This window comes from Cryptosporidium muris, genomic scaffold, assembly GCF_000006515.1.
Source record: "Cryptosporidium muris RN66 scf_1106632353999 genomic scaffold, whole genome shotgun sequence".
Classification (NCBI taxonomy): Eukaryota; Apicomplexa; class Conoidasida; order Eucoccidiorida; family Cryptosporidiidae; genus Cryptosporidium; species Cryptosporidium muris.
Genome location: NW_002196571.1, coordinates 83455 through 95985, shown reverse-complemented (window position 1 = coordinate 95985; position 12531 = coordinate 83455). Strand labels below are relative to the sequence as shown.

General features: G+C 29.0%; 5 protein-coding genes across 5 annotated transcripts, besides 6 other annotated features; 3 read left to right on the top strand and 2 right to left on the bottom strand.

Annotated features, from left to right (window-relative positions):
- Positions 1-30: 30 nt before the first annotated feature.
- Positions 31-771, bottom strand: CMU_022990 (uncharacterized protein; the record flags this gene model as incomplete). Its single annotated transcript, XM_002139607.1, has 1 exon — positions 31-771. One exon carries the CDS (start codon positions 769-771, stop codon positions 31-33), a length of 741 nt encoding a protein of 246 aa, XP_002139643.1.
- Positions 247-359: a microsatellite.
- A 245-nt stretch (positions 772-1016) lies between the features above and the next one.
- Positions 1017-1046: a sequence feature (AT_rich).
- A 318-nt stretch (positions 1047-1364) lies between these two features.
- Positions 1365-2075, top strand: CMU_022980 (uncharacterized protein; the record flags this gene model as incomplete). Its single annotated transcript, XM_002139606.1, has 1 exon — positions 1365-2075. The coding sequence occupies one exon, from the start codon at positions 1365-1367 to the stop codon at positions 2073-2075; it is 711 nt and encodes a 236-aa protein (XP_002139642.1).
- Positions 2076-2103: 28 nt separating this feature from the next.
- Positions 2104-2180: a sequence feature (AT_rich).
- Positions 2181-2204: 24 nt separating this feature from the next.
- Positions 2205-3518, bottom strand: CMU_022970 (uncharacterized protein; the record flags this gene model as incomplete). Its single annotated transcript, XM_002139605.1, has 1 exon — positions 2205-3518. One exon carries the CDS (start codon positions 3516-3518, stop codon positions 2205-2207), a length of 1314 nt encoding a protein of 437 aa, XP_002139641.1.
- Positions 3450-3475: a sequence feature (AT_rich).
- A 92-nt stretch (positions 3519-3610) lies between the features above and the next one.
- Positions 3611-4852, top strand: CMU_022960 (uncharacterized protein; the record flags this gene model as incomplete). Its single annotated transcript, XM_002139604.1, has 1 exon — positions 3611-4852. The coding sequence occupies one exon, from the start codon at positions 3611-3613 to the stop codon at positions 4850-4852; it is 1242 nt and encodes a 413-aa protein (XP_002139640.1).
- Positions 4303-4339: a sequence feature (AT_rich).
- Positions 4853-5557: 705 nt separating the features above from the next.
- Positions 5558-12424, top strand: CMU_022950 (uncharacterized protein; the record flags this gene model as incomplete). Its single annotated transcript, XM_002139603.1, has 1 exon — positions 5558-12424. The coding sequence occupies one exon, from the start codon at positions 5558-5560 to the stop codon at positions 12422-12424; it is 6867 nt and encodes a 2288-aa protein (XP_002139639.1).
- Positions 8704-8734: a sequence feature (AT_rich).
- Positions 12425-12531: the final 107 nt, after the last annotated feature.

Below are 12531 nucleotides of genomic sequence, written 5' to 3'. Positions count from 1 at the left end.
TAGGTTAGAAGTCTCACTGATTACTTACACTTAATAATATATGTAAGGTGTAGATGTTATTTGTGGATAGCCACTACCTTGTATTGGATATCCTGTATAAGGGACTTCAATACTCCTACCTTGGTTATAGTTTGGGTATGACATGTATACAGGGTAAACAGTAGTTTGTACTGTTGAGGCACAGCAGCAATTACAGTTTAAACAACAGTTTTGATTATTATTACATTGGTCTATGTAATGACCATTATAATGATGGCCATGATGATGATGACCATAATGATGACCATGATGATGACCATGATGATGACCATGATGATGACCATGATGATGATGACCATGATGATGATGACCATAATGATAAGGTTTACAATTACAACCAGAATGACATGAGAGACAACTTTGGTTACAGACACACTCTATATTAGTACAACATATTGCAGAAGTATTGTAATTGAGGCAATCTAAAGTACTTATACAAGTATGAGTTATTGGTTGGGTAACATGCTCATGAATCTGCTGTACCTTAGGTGGGCATTTATGACTACGGACTTCTTGAGTTGTGGTTGTAACAACCGCTTCATGACATCCAGTACTTGTTACATAACATCTTTGAGTAGTAATTGGGTTAGATGATTGAGAAGACACAATAGCAGAACCATTACAGTGACACCCTGGTGTTGAACAACCTGATGGCACCAAACTTGTATTTTCATTTGTTTGTACAGTTGAACAGGCTGTGTTTGAGTTACCCTTATTCTTTGAATATAACATTTAAAACAAGTCTTATTATTTCTAAAGATTAATTTATTATGGATTTAAAGAGAAAAGAAAAACTTTACTAAATTAGGAATAGGTATATGAAGCCCTATGAGGCGAGAGATAAGTAGCGGGTCCCCCCCCCCCTATTACCTCTCCAATAAATAATACTGTATTGAATTAATGATTGAATTAGATATAAGTTTTGAGTCATCATAATCATCTTTATTATCAAAAATTCATGTTCACTTAGTAAAATGTAATAATTTATTAGTTTAATTTATTTTATACCTTAAGAGTTTAATTATTTGAGGTCTAATTAAGATTTGTAACATGTGCAATATTACGCCCCTTGTAAATACTATAAATTATAAATATGCCTCATTAAATTTAATGCAATATAGAAACTACTTATATATTAATTACTCTAAATAATATATTTAGTTAACACTAGAGTAGATACTAGAGGTAGCATACCTTCAGGCGCTAAGATCATTTTTATTTCTGATTTAGTACTAAGGTTGAAAGTCAATAATTTATTGATCTTTTGTGTGCCAGGATGGTAATATATTAGTAATACTAATAGTTATATATAACAGAAATAAAAAATGCGATTTTTGGAGCATTCAGGTTTAAATAAACTTACAGTTTTACTTAGTAATTTAGATGCTGGAGATCGTATTTTAAATGGTAAATTAGAATTGTTTACCTGCTCTGAAAAAGACCAAGACGAAAATGATTTAAGTGCAAGAATAGACCGTGAAGTTTGCGTATCTCCAGTATGGCTTTCTAGATCTCCTATTGGTCCAATACAACGTCAAGATGTCCGTCAATTACTAGTAAATTTGATTAGTACCATGAATCAATGCTTCCCAGATTATGACTTTAGTTCCTTAACACCAGATAATTTACATAAGGAAAGGAGTTTTGCAGATGTATATAGTAATATAAATTATCATATATCCAATATAGTAGAACGAGTTTATCCAAACTTCTTGCAAGATTTATGGGACAATATTCGCGATGCAGTAAATATAAATAATGTATCTGTATACTCCTATCGTATAACGGGAGATGATGAATCAAATCCTTTTTCTGATGAAGGATGTCTATTTGCATTTGATTATTTCTTTTATGATAATATGATGCAAAGGATTCTTTTTTTTGCATGTACAACAAAATGCAAGACAATAATAGACACAGGTGATACTCCGCGGAAATTTGATACAGATAGTGAATATGAATCTGATAAAGATATAGATTATAATCATGAATATAATCAGGAATATTGTTTGGAATCTGACAGCACAGAATTCTAATCTATTAAGGAAGGTTTATTTAGTATGCTTATATATGATATATATAATTTAATTGTTTTTCAGTTGTTAATATATTAATATAAATTATTATTTCTATATAAATTAGTTTCTGTTAAACTTTTTATTTCATCATTTTAAATCTGAGTTTAACTTTTCTTTAAGTACCATACCATAAGATGTTATTGGTTTTATACTTGTTTCACTAGTCGAAAGTACTTCAATATATTTGCCTAAATTTTTTATCTGATCATCTTTAATTTTGACTGTATCCTCAAGAATTTTAATGTTATTTTCTAGTTTTTTATTCACATTAACTAAATGTTTCTCCTTTTCTCTCAGTTGTACTATAATTTCCCTTTCTTGCAATAACTCAATAAATAAGTTTAACATATTATTCATACAATCAGTTAAAATTGAGACTTGTTGAGTATTGTTTCCATTATATCTAGTTTCACAAAACTTAGAAATTGAACTTAATAAGTTATTAATAGTTTCAGTATCTTCTGAAATTGTTAGAGAGTCTATATTTTGTAGAAATGTGGTAAAACTATCAAATATACATGACATTAGAGTATCTGGCTGCAACTCTTGGAGTATATTATTTACTGATTCTATTGAATCTAATTCATCCTTGTAAATATAATTTTTTTGGTCTACTTCCTGAGAAAAAATATTTTCAGAAATTTCTACAAGCTTTGAAGGTTCTGACAGATGACTCCCATTGCATATTTTCCTTAAATTAGTAGCACTAGTTGTTTTTTCAGGATTATTAAGGTGTACATTTGTTTCATTATTGTTATCCTTATTCTTCATAGAGATAATTTCGTTATTATTAATCTTATTCCCAAGTGAATCATTATTAAAATATTCAACACCTAAAAAGTTTATCAGATTATTGTTTTTGTGTATTATAAGATCTATTGGATTACCTTTAATTAAAATGTAATTTAGGCTTGGGATTGATTCAATTAATTGCCAAATTTCATTAATATTACCAATTAAATTATAAGATATATCTAAGTATTTTAAATTAGGGAAATTTGAGGCAATTCTAGAGACATTCCTAATCCCATTACATTTTAATTCTAGTTTTAAAATGTCTTTATAAACTGGAATATTTTTTAAATCATCATCTCTAATGCGTTTATTACAAAAAGAAAGAATTTCTTTTTTTTTAAATATATTTCTATTAGGATCATTCAGAATATTATTGATTTCCTTAATAAAGTTCTCCTCACTTAATTCTAAGTTTGAATAGTCTTCAGAGTTTAAAATTCTCAAGAATAGATTTTTAAAATTTTTTACTTTCAATACTTGATTTACACCAAATTTCTGAAACAGGTTTAAATATAATCCATTTTGATAAAAATCCTCTATAAAATATTTTTTTATAAAAAATTCTCCACTTTTTATAATAGCAAATTTGAAGTGTGTAGAATTCATTACAACTTTTTTTTAAATAGAAAGTAGCCCGACTCCGCTTTATATTGCTACTATAACAATAAATTTTCCCTCTTTTCTGATTTATATAGTATATGTGCATTATTTATAAGTATAAATGCAAAAATGAATTACGACCAATCAAATTTACTTCAGAAAATCAAGAAGATCGCTTTATGGGCTCTAAAACAATTTTAAGGGATAATAAAGGAACTGTTTATAAAATAATCCCAAGTGATAATAGAAGAGAAGTTGAATTTTATATGTCAATAGATAAGTATCATGTACTTAATAAATACTCAATTATTCCAAAATTTAGAAAGATCGTTAAAGTAGAGAGATCTTCAATATATAAGCAGTATAATAATAATGAAAGAACTAATAATCAAAGACATTTTATGATAAGACACTTACCAAATTTTTTAATAGCAAATTTTCTACAAAATATCGATCTTAGAAATTCCAATGAAAGTATTATCTACCAAAATTTAGATTGTTCAAATTTCCAATCATCTTGTTCTAATAATAATTCAATAATGACATCATTGAAAAAAAGTAATATGGAATATAAAATAGCCATAGCAATGGATGATTTTGTCAAAGGTTACAAACACCCACACATACTTGATCTTAAGCTAGGTACATCTTGGATAGGACAAATGGAAGGGGAACCTGCATTCAAAGCAAGACAATTACTATTTGAGATGTTTCCTAAAAAGGAGGATAGAAAATTAGAAATAGAAAAACGGCTATTAGAAAAAATTCAAGAAAAAGAAGAAAGTAAATCTAATTTAAATATATCAAATAATTATAAATCAATATATCCTTTTAATCTAGAAATATCCGATGAGGAGTACCAATGGAAATTATGCACACAAAAAAGTTGTATACTAAAACGTATATCTGGACTAATTCATAGAATATATAAAAGGAACATAAAATCAGATATAATATTCAGAGATTCTAATTTAAGTAATTATAATATTCAAAATGACAATAGCTATTATTCTTTAGTATCTCCAGCTTCCGCAAATATTCATGATTTAAGATATTTATTGAAGTCCTACAAACAGCAATTAACTATTGAAACAACATGCCAACATGAAATTGGAATTAGGATTCAGGGTCTAATAGGAAATGATAAGTTTGTTACACGCCAACAAGGGAAGGAACTTTCTGCAGTTAAAACAAAACAAACTATTGAAAATTTTTTATCTATGTCTCCTCAACTCTGTAGACTAGCAATAAGAAAACTTCAAATACTAAAAACTTGGCTTTTAACTCAAACAAATTTTAAGTTAATTGCAACTTCAATTGTACTTGTTTTTGATAGGTAAGTATAAATTAAATGAATTAAATTGGGTATATACTAAATATTACCCAACTATGTTTAAACTCTCTTTTTACTTATATATAATATAAATATCACTTATTATGGAACATGTTATACCTGTAAAATCTTATTAAATTAAAATATTAAGTTCGGATATTGAAAAGTGTGATGTAAGATGGCTGGATTTCACACATGCATTAAAGAGAAATAGTTCATGCTTAAATAACTTTAATCAAGGTAAGAAAAGTGTAACTTTCAGAATCTTAATGAAACATGTTCAAAATTTGAAATAAAGTCATTATTAAGATAGTAGAATAATTTATATATGTACTATTATTTCTTAGGATTAGTTCTAGGAATTGATTCTGTACTTGATATTGCTAACAAAGTACTACTAAAACAAGAAACAAAATAATATGAGATAAATATTTAGTTCTTATTTCACTAATGCAATATTGGTGCATGTGAAACAAAAGTAAATTTCTATCTAATTTTTTATGAAATTCAAATCTAGACACTAGTAGATACGCCACGTCTTGAGATGATTATAAGTGATTATTTGATTCCGCTTAATTTTTAATAGTTAATATAGGGACTGGTAATAGTGTTGAATATACTAAATATCAAATTTTTGACATTGGAGTGTCTTGATTCATTTATAATTGCAAATTGACCGAGCCTTAAGGCTAGGTCACACTTTTTTTTTCTAATGGTACTTGCTCCTGTTATTGAATCAGCTCAAACAAGTGTAATTGGTCCAATTAAAAATATTAGTTTGGGTGATGAATCAATATCAGATAGTGTTCTGGACATGTTAGATATTTCATCCATGGAGAGTATCCAAGAAAATCTTACAAAGAATATTGTGGAATTTTGGAAGACAATGTTTGAGATACCACCTACTGAGACATCTTCATACGTGTGTTTATCAAGCTTTGGCAAAATTTTAGTTGGAATTTCAGATAATTGCCATAGAAATGGCTGTTATTCAAAATTAAATATTTATAGCAAACTAATTTTAGAGGAAGATTCAGAAGAAGGTTATAAATGTAGACGAAATTCTAAGCTAGAAAAGAATGAAGCTTATATTTCAAATAAATTAGACTCATCTCCTTGTAACTGTACTTCACTTCCAAAGATTTTATCTAATGCAATTAGAAATCAGTTATCAGGATCAAATGTTTTGTGGTTATCATATCTGATGAATTCATTAAGCTCATATAATCTAATACATTTGTTATCTGAGATCATTTCTGAACTAGCACAAGATAATACTTTAAGATTAATACCATATATCTTAAGCCTCTTTGGTGATATTGATAACTCAGAAGTAACGAAACAATGTAATTGTATTTTAGATAAAAATTTAGAGGATTTTGGAAATAATGAGTATTTATCATTTTGTTTATGTAATAGTGATCCACAGTATTGTGCTTCTATAGATTTGAGATTTAAAAAATATATAACTAAAGCTGAATTTGTAGGTTTAACATTTGGGGTATTTAATTTGAATTGTTTTTTTGATCATAATAAATGGACACAGCTGAGACTTATAAAGTTATGCTTAAATGATGAGGAATTTAGAAGAAAATATAAATTTAAAACTCCTGGATTTGTAGATGGGCAAAATTCCGAAGTTCTGACTTCTATAATTTCGACTAAATTTATTAGAAAACTTTTAGAGAGTATAGGATTTGATGAAATATTAATTCAGGAGATATTTGATACTACGGCAGCAATTATTTTGTTGAGTGAGATTGAGTTACAATATGATACAAATGAGTCTAGTGAGACATCTACTGGCAATATTTCAGTCACAAATACGAGTATTCATAAGTTTAGAGAATGTGGAAAACTTTTGGAAATAGAAGATAGATGTTTACTAAAACTTTTACAGATCTATCAAGGTGATGGGATGAATCAGGGTCCAACATCTTCATATACTGCAACTACTACTCCTGTAAGATCAAGTGACTCAGTTCCAACCACAACAAACGCTTCTATTAATTTGTCCAATATGATTTCAAGTCCTATTAGAGTTTATAGAAGTATTGCAATCCAGAAACTAAGGGCAATTTCACTTATATATAAAAATTTGGTTGGAAAAGTTTTTACTAAGCTTGAAGAGGTCTTAAAAAGTAGATCAGTAAGTCCTAACTCAACTGTCAAATCAGACATTCCTGAAATTCCCAACTCTAAATTGAATTTGCACTTTATAAAATCTGATTCATTAGAATTATCTTTATTAATTGGGCTAAATACATCTACTAGTGAAATTAGACCACTTTATGAACTATGTAGTTCAACTATTGTTGACAATCTGATATGTAGGATGCACGAAAAATGGCGTGATGTAACATATGGAATTTTATTAGATGAAAATATATCTGGTGTATTAAATTCAAAATATACATATATGCTTCAGTTTGTAGATAAAAATTATCAGAAGCATTTACAAAACATTACACCTTCTAATTTAGGTGTAATTGTTTCAAATCTTGTCTCAGCGAATTCAAATAATAGTCAGTTTGAATATTGTAAGAAGAATACCACTCAATATAATAATGAATATACTCTTCCAGTTGAATATTCAATTATAAATAATGATTATTATTGCAATTACAATTCAATTTCATACTTGTTATCATCATCTTATGCTCAGAATCAAAATATAGCCCTAACAAATTATAATTACCATCAACAATATTCAACACATAGCTTAAATAATTATTTTCGGAATGGGAATAACTGTTCTAACAATAATCTTGTGAATTTTGGATCTTCACTAACTATGAATATTTGTCATAGTTTTGGAGAAGTGAAGTACCTTATCCCAAGAAGTGTCATAATTGATGCTTCTCAAGGAGCAAATGATATTTTAGAAATATTTCCTGAGTATAAATTTATTGACTTGATGTATTTAATTGACAAAATAAATACAAGTAATGTAATATCTGTTGGGATTGTTTTAAAGAGCAATTTAGACAACTTTTCTTATTTAAGCTACAAATCCCAGCCTTTTAGTTTTTCTAACTTAGTATTACCATTTTGGTTTAATTGGTATCTTGGTTTAGATATTCAATATACCCACCAAGAATTTGTCGAATTATATGGTCCTTTAGTCTTTTTATCTCCAATTCGCTACTTCAAGAATAGAGAAAACTGTAGTCTTAGTGAGGCAACTTCAACATCGAAGGATTTACGAGAACAAGACACAATCAATAAAATGGGATATATGTCCAAGTTGTACTTACCGAAATCTTTCAATATTAATAATAAATACAGATATGCCCTTATATCAAGACATTTACTGAATGATTTATCTGCACTAAGATTTATACCTAGGCATACATTATTAGATATTCACATTATATCAGAGGGTATATGTGCTACTCCTATTGCAAAAATGGTATTAGAAAATATGAGGGAAGATTTATTACCTAGAATAAATACTTTACTAGGTCCTTGCATAACAATTACTGAAGTATTTTTGGAACATTTCCTTGATGCTTTTGATAGATCATGTGATATTAATGTTTCTACCCAAGTTTTAATTGAAGTGAGTAAAACTCCTAGGAGAACTTTGTCTAATATTTTGCTACTTCTATTTCAGTTACCAATTTCTTTGGAGAATCATCTTAGGAAGGAATTATTAGACTCTTTAAGTAAAATAAATATTCCAGGATATTTCTTGGAGATGATTTATGAAAATGTGAACAATCTCTCAGATAATTCAGATTTACCTTATGAATCTGCTAAATTTATTCCAAAGATAACATCTCACTCTCAGTTGACAAATTTAATTGGTTATTTTTTGTGGTATTTGAAGTTTTCTGAAGTTCATGATAAATCAGCATATTTAAATATTATAGATTATTTTAATAAACCACAATGCGTTAGTATTTTGGTGAAATCAAATTTCTCCTTTATGCAAGCTTACAAGTCTGTTTTAGCTGTTTTAAGTTATGAAAATAATAGAACAAATAAAGAAGTAATGGAGGCTTATATTTCTTATGAATCTTTAGTAAAACCTAGGACTATTTCACCTGCAATTGGCATAATACAAAGCAATGAGAGCTGTTACTATTTATTACCAAGAGAAAATTTTATGAATGTTGAAATAAGGGAATTAGTTACCTATAACCTGCCAAAGAAAGCTATATTTCAAGGTGATCTCTTAGAAAATCATACTTTTTCTGAAAAAGACAGAAACTTCAAAATTTGTGATAACAACTCCTTGACTGTAAAAAATAGTTCGAAACAAATTCAGGTCTCAAACTCTAACTCAGGTTCCAGCCAAAATACTCAAATGTTATCTCACTTTTTAACTATTAACACAAGTAATATTTTATTAGATTTGCAAGAAGCAATGAATGGATACAATGAGGTATTGATTATAAATAATCTCGCGACTCTTTACTCTATAGGGTGCATTCCCTCTTCTTATCCTGATCCTTCTAATTTAAATGTAACCATTCTAAAGAATTCTAGTACATTAGCAGGCACAAAATCCTGTAAATCCTCTCTTAAAGGAGGGGTCACTTCTGCTTTGATTGATGCTGCATACAAACTTTTGTCTGATATAAACGATGTTGATTGGATTTCAAATACAATTGACAATGTATGTAACTCTATTTCTTGGAATTCTTGCAGAAATGGATGGAGGATTCCACAATTAAACAGACTTTTAAAGAAAGCTACATCTCTTGGAGTACACCAGCAACATCTTCGAAATGCTTACAGAATTCTTGAATATCTTAGCTCTCTCTCTTACTATCAAATAACTTCTAAAAAAGATCTTTTGGAGAGATTTGGAGTAAATTCAAGTGAAGGTGCCATGGAAATTGGAATAAATTTACTAAAAGGAGCTAGTGTATTACCAGATGATAGTTCTAATGATTTACAATTTACAGGTCTAAGTTCAGCTGTAATTGAAAAACGGCCAAGCCTTAAGTATCCATCTGCTGCTTATATTCCTCAAAATAATGACTCACCCTGGCTTGGTGCTTTAATATTAGTTTCTTTTTCTCAACTTAGATGCATTCAAGGACTTCGTGAAAATGGGACTTTTTTTATAGATAGAGAATCTTCAACTACTAGGGGAAATAAAGATGCTGTGCAGTTTAGAAACAGATCTTCAAATTCACCTGTTATAAATAAGCCTTCTGGTATAAATAAGGCAAAGCTAACTTCAAGTTCATCCTATAACTACTTCAAGTTTTCTCGGTCAACCATAAAACTGAATAGGATGAAAGTTAAACAAATAGGCGATGTATATGACCAACTTAAATTTACGTGTAAACCAATTAGGAAATCTCTTACACTTCAGACTGACAAAAAACTAAATAAATTGGCTTGTATAATGTATAATTGCATACTGGAATTTTGTCAAGGAAATATCTTTATATCAGATCCTTGTTTAATGTATGGAGTTATTTACACTGCACTTATAAATCCTAGTCTCATAGATGAAGTTTACGTGCAAATAATGAAAATACTTACTAATAACCCATATAAAACTATTGAGACTATGGCTTGGAGATTTTTACAAACAGTTTGTCAATACCTGTCTCCTTCAGAAGAGCTATTTTATTATATTCGGCAATTCCTCATAGATGCTAGAGGATACTGTGATGATGATATTGCTAGAATTTCTATTCAAGCATATGAAGATTTGAATATTACTTATGTTCATCAAAATGATATTCTACCTTTTACTGGGGTGATTTCAGACTCTTTTATCCAGCTTAATGTATACTCATTAGATGGTTCAAATCATAGAATATTTGTACCATATAATGCAAAATTTCAGCAAGTTCTTGAATCTGCTATTCATATGTTGCAACTACCAAGTACTGATGGATGGTCTTTATGGGAAAGGAAATATGACTACAGTGGAAAAAATGAAACAAATAGAAAACCTGACCAAGATAGTAGATTTGACGAATATCACAAGACACTAAATACTAGGAATTTTATTTTATCTAGCTTTTCTGAATCTTTTGGATTTATTATGAATTATGAGGAGAAGAGTCAATATCTTACTTATTTAATTGGACAGTATGGTGGTGAAAAGTTTTTGGATTACTTTGCTAATAAAGCTACTGGGGACTATGGTACCACTGTAACACGTAGATTTGATCTTAGAAAATTATATATAAGTAGTATTAGATCAAAATACTATGCTTTTAAGAGTGGAAAAATTCCAATTGCAAATGCTGCAATTCCGGGTGATATATCTTGCCACTTTTCCCCTAAATACCAAACAATACTAAACTTGAAGTATATTTCAACTGAAACTTGTGTTTTGGATTTTTACAAAAAGTATAAATCTGATTCTAAACATCCCTTTCCAGAAATCTTCCTTCGCAGAAGTTATTTATCTCCATTAATGAATGATGATATTCCATCTAACCATCACACATTTGTAAGGCTTGTTTATTCCCAATCTGTTATAGAATTCATCTTCTATCCGTTATTTGAAGCTAAATTTCTTTCTTTGTGTGATATAATTCTAAACATACTATATTTTGAAGGTAATGCTGGAAGACTCTTAGAAATATATAAACGAAAGATTTCTAATTCATCCAATAAAAACTCCAATTCTACATGCAATTCTCTATTGACAGAGATAAATGAAAATGTATTTTCACCTTTATTGCAATCTAGAGATATGATAAACAATTACACAAAAAAAGATTCCGGTAATTTTGGATGCCACAGACCAAGGAAATATAAATGGAATGTGAATTACTTTTGGGTTATTCCTTTAAGATATAGGTGGATATACTCTAGGGGTAAATTACTGCAAGGTATATTCAATTCTTTATGTAATAACACAGATATTAGAAATAGTAGCCCTCAAGTCATAAATAGAATGAGAAGTCTCCCAATAAGGCGGAGATACACAACAATAGAGAGTGCATGGGAAATTCAATCTATGTGTAAACTGATAGACTCTATGAAAATAAATCTTAAAGGATATGGTGGTATTACTTGGGCAGTAGAAACGTGCATTCTTGGTTTAAATATTTTGCAAAATATCTCTCTTGTCTATAGTAATCCATCATTTGAATTGCAGGTTGGTGGCCTTGGAAGACTAGAAATGTCTCTTCCTATCCTCAATCCTATTTTAAGACCAAGCCGTCTTGACAAATTTTTAAGCTGTTTGATAAGCTCTTTAAATAATAATGCAGTAAATTGGGAAATAATAAATGAAACAAGAAAAAGTGGATCTTCAAAGACTAACTTTAATCAAAATTCAATAATAAATAGGCGGGTTCCATGGAATGACTTGATTGCATTTGATCCATGTTATTTATTTACTTTAACTAGAGATCACTTAATACTGTCAGCTTCTGATTCCCCATGGAGGGATAGAGCAACTACAGAATTCAATTTATACCAAATACTTGGTATTGAATCTCTCAACAATTTCTCTTTTGGTTTTGATTCCTGTATAGTTCTGGCTATAGAAGTCAACTCTCTGCCTCAAATTCTTTGTCTAAGGTTACGTGGAGGTAATGTTGATGACATCTTAGATGTAATATCTAAGGGGGAATTAAATATTAAGTAAGAAACTATAAGGATGCTAAAAGTATTTGCTGATAAACATGAATATCTTATAAATATTTTAGAAAGCACTATATTCTCATTTCTTGATATTCTTGTCCATCTGTTTTT